The sequence below is a fragment of the Typopeltis vanoorti genome, chromosome 4 (assembly GCF_054136105.1).
Source record: "Typopeltis vanoorti isolate ZY-2024b chromosome 4, IOZ_Tvanoo_1.0, whole genome shotgun sequence".
NCBI classification, from domain to species: domain Eukaryota; kingdom Metazoa; phylum Arthropoda; class Arachnida; order Uropygi; family Thelyphonidae; genus Typopeltis; species Typopeltis vanoorti.
This window is the reverse complement of record NC_143552.1, coordinates 4,985,788-4,998,125: the sequence shown is the minus strand read 5'-3', so window position 1 is coordinate 4,998,125 and position 12,338 is coordinate 4,985,788. Positions and strand designations below refer to the sequence as shown.

At 35.2% G+C, this 12,338-nt stretch overlaps 1 protein-coding gene across 2 annotated transcripts in view; it reads left to right on the top strand.

Moving 5' to 3' along the window:
• Nucleotides 1–12,338, top strand: part of SMC5 (structural maintenance of chromosomes 5) — a 752,645-nt gene that overhangs the window by 508,943 nt on the left and 231,364 nt on the right. For both annotated transcript variants that reach the window (XM_090391623.1, XM_090391622.1), the window contains exon 18: nt 3,962–4,084. In XM_090391623.1, coding sequence (XP_090247749.1) covers nt 3,962–4,084 — 123 coding nt within the window. The remainder of the gene's footprint in view (nt 1–3,961; nt 4,085–12,338) is intronic.

Sequence of the window (12,338 nt, the reverse complement as noted above, 5' to 3'; positions counted from 1 at the left end):
TAATATTGTAATATATAAATATATAATAAATATAAAAAATAGATTACAGGTAACCCTCGTATAACGTGGTACTTATACAATGCGGTTTCGATATAACGCGGTCTACAAATTATAGTATCCCTTGTTCAACGCTGTTTCGATATAACACGGTCTTCAATTTCTAGTAACCCTTTATTTTTTTTTAATATTTTTTCACTGTGGGACTTCAAAATCAAATTTTATCTTCATTAAATTTGTGTCTGCCTGTATCGCGCAAGTAGTTATAAGTATCGAATTTGGTTTTATTGTATCACTGAATAAGGTACTGTACAGAGGCTTTTGCAGTCTGTGTTATTCTCAACAAATAGTGCAATTAGAGACAGCTGGAATAAAAACGGTGCTAACTAATGAATCACATGTCCCCTCTCACAGAAACTATGCTGTATAGACTTGAGCAAAACCATATGTTGCACCAAAACACAGTATCTAACTAAAAACTATTGTCCAATTTTTCAATTATGAAATAAGTGTTTGTTTTATTGCATTTGAAATTCTCGATGTCAGATCACAAAGGCTAACTTAAAATAAAAGACTACAAAGAATTGAAACATGCCATATAATTAATTTGTGAGTTCGCCTGCCTAGAAGCCATAAAATTCAACCAAGGGTTGAAACGTTTGTGTGAGTTGAGCTAGTCAGATGAGAAGTTCCATCAGAACGATAAATGACACCTTGTTGTGAATATGTTAAAACTAATAGTGAATGTTGTTATGACAGTTTCAGATGTTATGGAATTCGATTGAAGAGAAATAGCATTTCAACCCAACACTTGTCGGTTGCTTTTGTCTTTGGGTCGTGCGATCTTTTGTTAATACCGCACCAATCATATGCATGTCTTTATAGCTGCTGTCTTGTGTAAAACAAAATTCAGCTTGTACATATTGTAACAATTAAAAAAAAAAAACTTGAATAATTTATAAGCGTATAAAAGGATATCACCTGTAAATCGTTGACATGCCAGCAAAATTCTCAGACGTGCCACCTCTGGCATGAGTGCCATAGGTTCGCCATCTAGGGTTGACTATATAAAGTGTTTATTGTTGAAAATTGTCTTCATTTTCTGCCAGGAAAGCACATTTAAAATCATAAGTGTGTTATTCTCAAGCTGAGCAGTTTATTTTCTGGTATGTTACATACATATATAATGCTATTTTTTATGTAAATGTTTATTTTTATTGTAATGGCCACTAAAACTGCAACGAAAGGGGAAAAAACCAACATCAAAGAGGAAATTCATTTCTCTCGGAGAAAAAATTAAAATCTTGGATCGATTGAAAATTGGAGAAAAACCAGGAGTTGTTGCAAAGACTCTGAATTTAAGGGAATCAACAATTCAAACAATCAAACAAAATGAACATAAAATCTGAGAAAGTGTTATTGCTGGGTCAACGGTAAGTGCAAAGCGCGTTGCTCGTGTTCACGATATTCTAATAAAAAAAATTGAGAAATCTCTAATGATTTGGATAGAAGATTGCACTAAAAAGAAAATTCCTTCGGATGGTCACCTTATTAAGCAAAAAGCTCTCAAAGTTTATAAACATTTAAAAGAACTCGATCAAGATTCTTCAGAAGAAATCTCTCAGCATGGATTTTGTGCCAGTAAGGTTTGATTCGAAAACTTTAAAAAGCAGTTTTCTTTGTATAATCTTAAAGTCCAGGGATAATCAGCATCAACAGACGTTGAAGCTGCCCGGAAATACCCAGCAGAACTTTTAAAAATCATTAAAGAAGGTGGTTACAGTGCAGCCCAGGTGCTCAATGCGGATGAATCTTGGTTATATTTGAAAAAAATGCCAAAACGCACCTATATTTATAAAAATGAAAGATCAGCTCCTGGATTCAAAGTTTCCAAAGATAGAATTACTCTACTGTTTTGTAGTAATGCATCAGGTGATTACACGACAAAACCAATGTTTATTAACCGATCCGCAAATCCTCGTGCGATGAAAGGGCTTGACAAGTCCACCTTACCTGTTTATTGGTGGGCCAACAAAAAGGCATGGGTTACAGCTAGCATGTTTGAAAATTGGTTTTTCAAGTGTTTGTACCCGATGTAGAAAGTTACACAAAGAAAAAGAATATGGATTCAAAATTCTACTAATTTTAGATAACGCACCAGGCCACCCAACAAATTTAAGCCATCCGAATATTAAAATAACTTTTTTGCTGCCTAATACTACTTCACTTATTCAACCACTCGACCAAGGAATAATATGAATATTTAAGTCATATTATATTCGACGAACATTTCAGTTAATTTTGGAAAAAATGGAATCTAATCCAAACATGACACTGCCTCAAGCATGGGAAGAGTTTTCAATATTGAATTGTGTAAAAATTATTTCTCTGTCCTCCTTTAAGGAATTACAACCCTCTACGCTGAATGCTTGCTGGAAAAAAATATGGCCTGAAACCGTTCTTGGAACAAAATTTCGTACCTCCAGTGGATGCCGAGCTACGTCATATAATAAACGTCGCACACATTTTTGGTGGAGAGGGCTTTTGCGATATGGTTGAAAACGAAATTAGTGAATTAATTGATGGAGAAACAGATTTAAATGAGGAGGAACTGGTACAATTAATAGATGGCAGCTGGAGTTCTGCCGAAGATTCTGATTGTGATGAATCCGCTAAAGAATTCAGTTAAACGCGTTCATTGCCAATCACGCGATATCGCGTGATGCGAGTTCTCGTCGGTCGGCCAATCACGCTTTTTCACATGGACATCGCTATCAAGTAAAAAAAAATTGGCCACCACCACACAAAATTCCAATTTTCAGCTTGGCAATGAACGTGTTAAAGAAATTAACAGAAGTATTGGACTTGGCAAGAAAGTTAGGAAATTATTTTACGGATAATGATCCCTCATTGGAGTGCTCGGGAAAATTCACGAGACAATCGTATATTTGTTTAGCGCCATATTATGAACTTAATAAAAAATTGCAGCATAGTGGAAAGCAAAGTCTTATTACTGACTTCTTGATGACTAAACCAGCCGAAGTATGCAATGAGAATTATACAAATGGTGTCCAAGAGATTTCAAGTGATGATGACCTCCGGCCACTTAAAGAACATCTACGGAACATTATTTCTGAAGACAGTGATGATGATTAAAATATGTGCTTTATTTTATTGTGTCTAAAACATTTATGCATTATGTACAATTTGTAATTTTTATAATTTTATACTACGTATTTGTCTCATAGTTTATGTTTTCTTAAATTACATGAATTACCTGAATTAAATAAAAATATTGTTTTTGTTGGATATGTCATTGTTGTTTATATAATTTTAAAAAAAAACGATTTTGGAACCTAACATCCATGCTATATGAGGGTTACCTGTATTTAATAATTCAACATATGGGCCACATGCCGTGCAAGTATTGTCAACCTTTTATGATCTGCCAAAAATGCACGTTTGGGCCGCATGTGGGCTGCCATTTGCTGCTCCTTGATCTAGAGGACTAATTAACATTTGTTCAAACTTGTGTTTTTCATGATGGAAATGTTCCACTACCAGAAATACACATTAATGTTATCAAGAAGAAGAAACTGCATGTGCAATTCACTAGCTGAATTTCTCTCTCTCTCTAAATTTCATGATCTTGTTTTTATTTTCTGTTTATCAGTACTGAAATAAGTATTTGTTTTATATGTTGATACACTCCTTTGATCTGTTCTTTGTTTGATGTCGTTGGGATGCTCCTTCGTAAACAAGTTTATTTTGCCTGATATTCTGTGAAAATGTATCTTCTGATTCATTTCCTCTACCCCATGCTCATCTGTTCCCCAAAAAAGTTCTGCTGAAGTGCTGTGTAATATATTGTTTATATACTGTTTCTATACTTAGTGTCAACCCTATATGACTTAATGTCATAGCCCCTTATGATTTTATTTTTTTATTTTTTGCTACTTGTTAGGAGTCCATTGAGCTTCAGTTAAAGAAAATAGTGAAAGGCTTCCTTTACTCTGAACTGGCTGGACAAAAGTTAAACTATCAACAAGAGTTGGAATCAAAATCCTCAGAAATGCAGCTCATTCATGTAAGTAGTTAATATAAAATGATAAATGTTTTTGTATGCCATCATTGGCAATTTTGACTCTTCAGGAATGTACCAGCTTTTATGAGAATCCAGGATAATACTTTATAATCAGTTTCATTTGTTAGACAGTTTCTCTCAAAATTGTCTGTTTATATATATATATATCAAGATGTCCCTACTCTTAAGTCTTTGTTGGGTTTTTCTGCCATCTTTGCTTCAAATTTTGCTATCTCACTAGACAGCAAAATTTTTCAGCAGTCATGCCCCCCCCCCCAGATTAATTGAGTCATTTCTTATAGATTTCAAGGTGCTGAAATCTATAAGAAATGAACACGAATATAATAATGAAAATGCAAAATTGGCTACGGTTCGTGAGGAAATCTGCAGTGATTGCAGAATTGATGGGAAAATTCTTTCGGAGGTTCAGGAACAGAAAGTCCTTTGCCATGCCAAACTAGTCAGAGAGCAGATGGTATATTTGGGTTCACTATTCTCCGCTACTTTTCCTCGTAATGCCTCACGAAACCAGTGGTATCATGCAGAAGTAAAAATCATTTGCATGATTGCTTGGTTCCCTCCAAACCATAGGAACTGCAAATGGCATCGACACTTTAGCACCTTTCAGCCACTTTGGAAGATTTCTAGCACATGTACCATAGCATATGTGTGGGACCCAGGCCTTGTCCTGGTACCCTATCTTATATCCAAAATAAAGCTAATATGCCTTTTTCACTAATGGAGTGATAGCCTTTTTCTGGCTTGCAAACATCACTTCCCCATAAATGAAACAAAAGTTATTTGTGCTATTAACACAAATACAAGACATCGCTACTGCTGGATTTACACTGCAGGGATTTATGATTAACTCTTAGGGAGAAAAGTTATGTGGGTCGAATATGTGCCTTCCATATGTTTGGGATTTTTAGACCATCATTATTGTTCATATTGGGATGGTTGTTAATCTCACAGGCTTCCTTAAATTTGCGTTCATACCATTTTTTGGTGTGATGTAAACAACTGGTGCTTTTCCAGTCAATTCTATCTAAGGTGTTCAGGGCATGATCAGACAGGTATGCTTCACCATAGTTATTAAATTTAATCTGCCGTTTATGTTTCTTTTGTCTGATAGGAATTGTGCGTCCTGTTTCTCCTATATAGGGCAAATTACAGGTGCAGTGAATTCGGTATACTCCAGGGTGGGCCAGTGGAAGAAGTGGATCCTTAGATGAGTTGAGTAAGTTTTTTTAATTTTGCAGGAGGTTTAAAGGTAGCTTTAAGGTTGTATTTCTGTAATATTCTGTTTATTTTATCTGATATAAAATAAACAGATAAAGATACAGACTTATTTTCTAGATCCTGATTTATGAGGTAAGAATTTAAGTTAGAATGTTCAAATAAAAGAAAAATTAGAAATTTTCAGTTAAAAAATTAACATTTCTACAGAGTGCCTAGCTTGTTTAACAATCTTTGGAGAAGGAAAAGAGACAGTACATTACCTGAATAAATTCTAGGCCTCCCTGTGAAATAAGATGACCTGTATATAAAACTTTACTCAAGAAAAAGGTCAATTTAAATTCTTTAACCTTACTTTTGTTCATCGTAATAGTTTTACTATTATTGAAGTAATTTTCATTGTATATTTTTTAGCAGTATTTAGTTTATTCTATTCATTGGGAAGATAACAAATAATGTAAAGTTCTAATTTGGTTTCGAAATTACAGGAACTGTAGTTTTGCTTATAACAAGCAGTGACTCTACTTTCATTTTCACTTCCATGCCAATTTCTGGTCTAGTGGCGAAAATGATCCGAGTTTACTTAATAGAACTTTGAGCTCAGTCAAAACCCTTGAATAGATCAAGGGCAACCACTTGAGATTCATCTGTAACCTGCCGATGGTGTTTTTCTAGTGATGGATGGATGAAATACATTAGTAGATCTCCTGTTGATAGACAGTGATAGAATCCATACTGTTGGTCATTTATTAGATGATAATATTCAAGGTAGCATAGGAGTTGGGTGTTAATGGTTCCTTCCATTACTTTAGAAAGAATTGAGGTGAGAGAAATTGGACAGTAGTTTGAAAGTAAAGATTTGTCATCTTTCTTAGAAAAAGGTTGTATATTAGCTAATTTTCAGACTGCAGGATAAATCCCAATAGATCAAGAAAATGTAAGAAGGTAGCAAATCTTTAGAACAATCAGAAGAATGCCATCAGGGCCAACAAACTGTTTGGTATCCAATTTGAGCAAACTTTTTCTGATATCTTTCTAGTTGAAAGGTCAAATGTGGCATTGACTATTATGTGTTTGGAAGGTTTGGGGTACATTTACCATGATTAGCTATTTAAGAATTGAAGGTGAAGTAGGAAGCCAGGGGGATACATCCCATCTGGAAGTAATAGTGGTGGGAGTAGTGTTGGACAGAAGTTATGGCCAATAACTTTGCATAGAGCATTGAAGGCATGGTTGCTGTTTGTGAAGAATTCAAGTTTCCTGCTTTTAGCTCTTCCATTTGGTCAGTGTGGTCAGTTTTCTTGCAGCTGTCCTTAAGCATGATGTAACAAGTATAGGAAGATGTTATTTTGGATGCAAGCCAGTTGCAGTATGCTTGATTCTTCTTTTGTACAGCCATGGCACACCAGTGGGAGAACCAGTGCTTAAACAGGGGACAAAAATTTAGGCTGGAAGAGGGAATAAAAGTTTCTATGCTGATAAAAAAAAAAAAAATAATAATAATAATAATAATAATAATTTGGTGATTCATTCTACAGATATGTTTGGATTGTATAGCAGGCAACAGTAATCTCACCATCCCACTTGACTTTATTCCAATGCTGTATCATGCATGGATGTGATTTGTTGTGTATTAGGGTTTATACAAAAAACGACTTTTGAAAAATCCGGTTTTCGAATTCCAGTATCATATAATTAAAGCAGTAAAAAAATAATAATTAAATATAAAGAGCCAATAGGCTTCGTTTCGGCGATATAAACATTATTTAAATTAAGGGGATATTAAATCCCACATTGTTTTAAAACCGAATAAGAAACTCAAAGATTGGAATCGGAGAGTTTCATGCCGAATATAGTAAACTAGAAAAGTATCGGCGATTACTAGTGTGAGCTAATGCAAGTAGTCCTAGTACATAGTACAATCTCGGGCAACTCGCAGCAAAGGTGGTAAAGTTCTGATCGCTATTCTTGGTATTTTCCATAATGTAAAAACACATTTCCTAGGAAATGTATGCTGTTATTACATTATGGTGGGAGGTCACTACTCAGACCATTTGGTCTAGCTACTCACTGATGAAGCCTCAATAAAGGCTGAAACCAATCTGGGTAGTGACCTCAATGTGCTCAAGAAACCTATGAATTGATTTTTCCATGGCTTCTTTCAGAGCATCCCCCCCCCAAAAAAAAAAAAATTAATAGTTTCTCTGTCTCCAATATATTCATCATCGGAATCTGTTTCCATACAAGAATTTGGGTATATTCTAGACAATATTTTTCCAGATAACTTAATAATATCAAGTTTGAAGCTAGTGAAAATACACTACATTTCTTTGTTGAAATGTTTTGTGGATTTTGCAAATGTAGCAGAAGGGTTACCAATCCAACTTGTCTTCTTTCTTGAATTCATACTTCTAAAGCATTTAATAATTTGGAACTAATTTCAGTCTTTAAATTTTTTAGTTCATTTAACAGAAATTCAAATATGCCTTCACTTGTTAATAAATTGGCATCTCGCCCTAAGGTCTCAGTTGCTAGATATACTGGTCACAACACTTTAAGAAGCTCCATGATTTTAGGATATGGAGCTTCATTCCATATATGAGAATCACCAATATCATTCAAAGCTAAAACAACACATTCTTTTAATGTTATAAATCTTTCATTCAGGCAATTTGGGATTTAGCCGACCAAATTGTATTCTTATTGGTTAAACCAAAATAAAAAATGATGGTACAGCATGACAAAATTTCATGCCGGCTGGGGCGTCGCCCGGGTTAAACAAGGCCCCCGTTGTTTTCGCCAGGGAACCAGGGCGAACAGCGAAAAGTCAGCTACTAGAACAAATCTGAAAACAAACCCCAACTCAACATCACCAGAGTTAAAGATCTGTACTATCAACGTAAGAAGCCTGAATGGCAAAGAAAGGGAGCTAGCTGAGGAATTAGATAAGTACCAGATCGACATAATAGGTGTGACTGAAACAAAACAGACCAAAACTGGTGAGTTCTTTCTGAGCAATAAATACAAAATGTTATATTCAGGCAATGACAATCAAGGAAAAGAAGGAGTAGCCATAGTATTCAACACAAAATACGAGGCTAATCTTCTTGAATGGCATTCGGTCTCAAGTAGAGTAATGTGGGAAATATGAGAATGGGGAACTGGACAATGAGACTTATTTGTGCCTATGGTCCCACAGAAGGTTCTACTACGGTAGAAGTGGAGGAATTTTTTGACGCTCTAGAAAAAGCAACTGACACAGTGAAAAAGGAAAAGTTGGTCCTTGTTGGGGATCTAAATAGCAGAGTACAAAATGATTGTGAGACATACAAAAATATTTTGGGAAAATTTGGAGAAAAGAGCAAAGCTAATAATAATGGCAACTATCTGTTAGATTTCTGCTCAGGACATGGACTGGTTATTACTAACATCATGTTCCAACATAAAAATGTGCACAAATTCACATGGAGAGAAGAGGCCAGGAATAAGAAAAGTCTCATTGACTATGTTATTGTTGATACTGATGTTTTCTCCCTGGTGCAGGACACCAGAGTGTACAGAGGATTTGAAATTGGAAGTGATCACTATTTAGTCTTGAGCAGGATAAAATTGAATTTCATATTGAAAAGAATAACATGTAAGAAAGTTTTAAAGCGAATAAAAGTTGAGCAGCTCTCAGATGCGAACTGTAGACTAAAATACACAAGGATTATTCAAGAAAAAATGAAAGAGTTTGAAAACAGGAACCAAACCTTGGAGATTCAGTGGCAAACTCTGAAGAAAACATTGATTGATTCTGCCAGAGAGGCATGTGGTGAGGTTGTGTGCAAGGATAAAAAAATCAGAACTCCCTGGTGGACACAGGAAGTTAAAAAGGCAGTGAAGGAAAAGAAGAAAGCATATCAAAAGTTCCTGTCAAATAAGTCAGCTTTTACTCTTACAGAATACAGAGACAAATGTAAGAAAGCTAAACAGTGTGTAAAACTAGCTAAACAAAAGTCATGGGAGGACTTTGACAAGAATATAGAAAATAAATATCAAGAAGGTGGCAAAATATTCTGGAGGTTGTTGAAGAAGCTTAGGAATGGAGGAAAGAGTGCTGTAAAAGGAGTTAGAGATGATAAAGGTGACATGAAAACAGGAGAAAAGGATATCCTTGAAGTATGGAGTAATTACTTTGAAAAACTGCTAAATGAAACAAGCAGTGATGACAGCACAGTGATAAAAAACACTGAATAGGCATGCAGTCAGGAATACATATCCATACTTGAAGTAGAAAAAGCCGTCAAAGGCCTGAAATGTGGAAAGGCAGCAGGAGTAGATGATATTCGACCAGAAATGCTGAAGTATGGTGGTATAAAAGTCTTACAGTGGCTGCACTGCATAATTCAGAAAGCCTGGACAGAGGGACGAATTCCCGATGACTGGAGTAGAGCTCTCATAGTACCCATATATAAAAAGGGAAATAAAACTGAATGTGAGAATTAGAGATATTTCCCTACTGAGTATTCCTGGCAAGATCTATACAAGTATACTTGAGAAACGGTTGAGAAGAATTGTGGAAGAAAAGCTTGGTGAAGAACAAGCTGGATTCAGGCCAAATAGAGGCTGTCAGGATCAGATCTTCACTTTACAACAAATAGTCGAGAAAGCATGGGAATATAACAAAGATCTGTATTTAAATTTTGTCGATTTGGAAAAGGCATATGACAAGGTGCCAAGAGAGAAGTTATTCAATATGCTGCAGTTATATGGTGTCAATGGGGCATTATATCAAGCAATACTTAGTCTTTATTTGAGTTGTAAGTCAGCAGTTAGAATTGAAGGAAGTACAGGAAGATGGTTTAATGTTAAATCTGGTGTGAGACAAGGATGTACATTGTCCCCTCTGTTATTCATTATCTATATGGATCACATTTTGAAGGAAAGTGGTATTAAACCTGATATCAAAATTGGAGATGTTAATGTCAGCTCTTTGCTTTATGCGGATGATGCTATACTTCTAAATAAATCCGCTACAAGTTTGCAAGATTCTCTGACTAAATTGAATAGCTGTTGTAATAGATATGGTATGTAGGTCAGCAATAAAAAGACAAAGACAATGAAAATAGACAGAATCATTGAAAATGTCAACTGTGAGAACCTGTGGAACAAGTAAAACATTTCAGCTACTTAGGCACAATTTTTACTGAAGATGGTAAATTAAATATAGAAATAGACAACAGAATCAGCAAAGCTGGTATGGTAGGAAGTCAATTGAATAAATTCATATGGAATAAGAGAGAAATTAGTCGGAACACTAAATTAGCTGTATACAAGACAGTGTTCAAACCAGTTTTAACTTATGGATCAGAGATATGGGTCAGAAGTAAAACACTTGACCAAAGACTAGAGACTGCAGATATGAGATTCCTGAGAATGATTAGAGGTGTGAACAGATGGCATCAATGGCAATATCATATTAAAAATGAGGATATTAGGAAAGAACTTGACATTGTCAGCATCCAGGAATGCATTAGCAGAGCTAATCTCAGGTGGTATGGTCACCTAAATAGAATGGGAGAGGAAAGATTAGCAAAACAAGTGTTCTCTGCCAGGTCTGCAGGAAAACGACCCAGAGGAAGACCAAGATATAGGTGGATTGATACGGTACAAAGTGGCTTAGACGATAGAAATATAAGATCTGATAATGTTGGAGTCTTGACAAGTAACAGACTGATTTGGAGGAAAATTGTAGATAGGAAGTTAGTAATGATGTAATTTTTTCGTGTAGTACTGTCATATCCTGTACACCCCTTGAGGGTACATGGCAGGAATTTGATGATGATGATCTTTCATTCATAACCTCTAAACTATTCCTTCTCATTTGACAATCAAGAATCAGCCTTAATTACTTTCCTTTTTTTTTCTTGTTTTACATAATTCTGAAGGATGCTATCTCTTACAGGAGATTTTCTAAAAAATTTGCAAATTTTTCTAATTTGGGAAATTGATTATTTGTAATTGTCAGACACATAGAGAAACTACATTCGTTATCTAGATCAAGAGAATTTAAAAAATCCTCGCCATAGTCATCTTCAGATTCCTCACTTGTAACATGTACATCGGTTTCAGCAATTTCTTTATTTTTATGTAACACATCAGTAACTGTATTTGCTTGTCAAACATTAGCATGACTCATGAAGATTAGTTTTACTACAATATGCTTGCGCCCGAGGCGACTTCAAGTCAAAATGTTAATGTTTTTAATTAAATAATTAATTTTTATAATTCTAGTATCTAAAACCAGTTTTTTAAATTTAAAACCCAGTTTTCGAATTTTACAAATTTATCCAAAAAAAAAAATAAAGACGGGTTTTTAAACCTGATTTTTAAAAAACCGGCAAACACTATTGTGTATGTGTTGCTCCATGTGGGAAGAGATTTGCAGTACATTGTGGTCTTATCTGCCTAGAGCACAGACAACATTAACAGCATACTTATATGGGTCACTAGTGAGGAAAGATCCAGGATGTTTGGGGAGTGGTTGGGATTGTCTGTTGGGCATGTGAACAGTTTGCATGAAATTATTTGTGATTGCAAATGTCTCAGTCACTCTACCTGCTTAATCTGTGCAGTTGGAAAGAGGTCAGCCAGCTGATGTCATGAACAAATGTTTCTGAGGAAGATGTCTTCATTGTTAGGAATGTTGGATTGAACAAAATCAACATTTAGAGAAAGTATTTGAAGAGTTCAGCGTTGTTGTTGACATTAAGAAAGTGATCGACATTAAGAAAGACTGCTTGAATTTGTGAAATGGATCTGGAAACTGTGAAGTTTGCTGTTATGCTTTCCCTTTGCAGCATTTGAATTCATGTTTCCATGTTGGTTATTTGCAGAATTTGATTTTCTGACTGCTAATCCTGCTTTATAATTGATTCCATGAATTGTTCCTACTTTGATGTTTCACTTCCGGTTCTTGTCATGCACGTACTGGCCACTGAATTAGAAACCTTTATGCAGATATGTGTAAAATGTTACT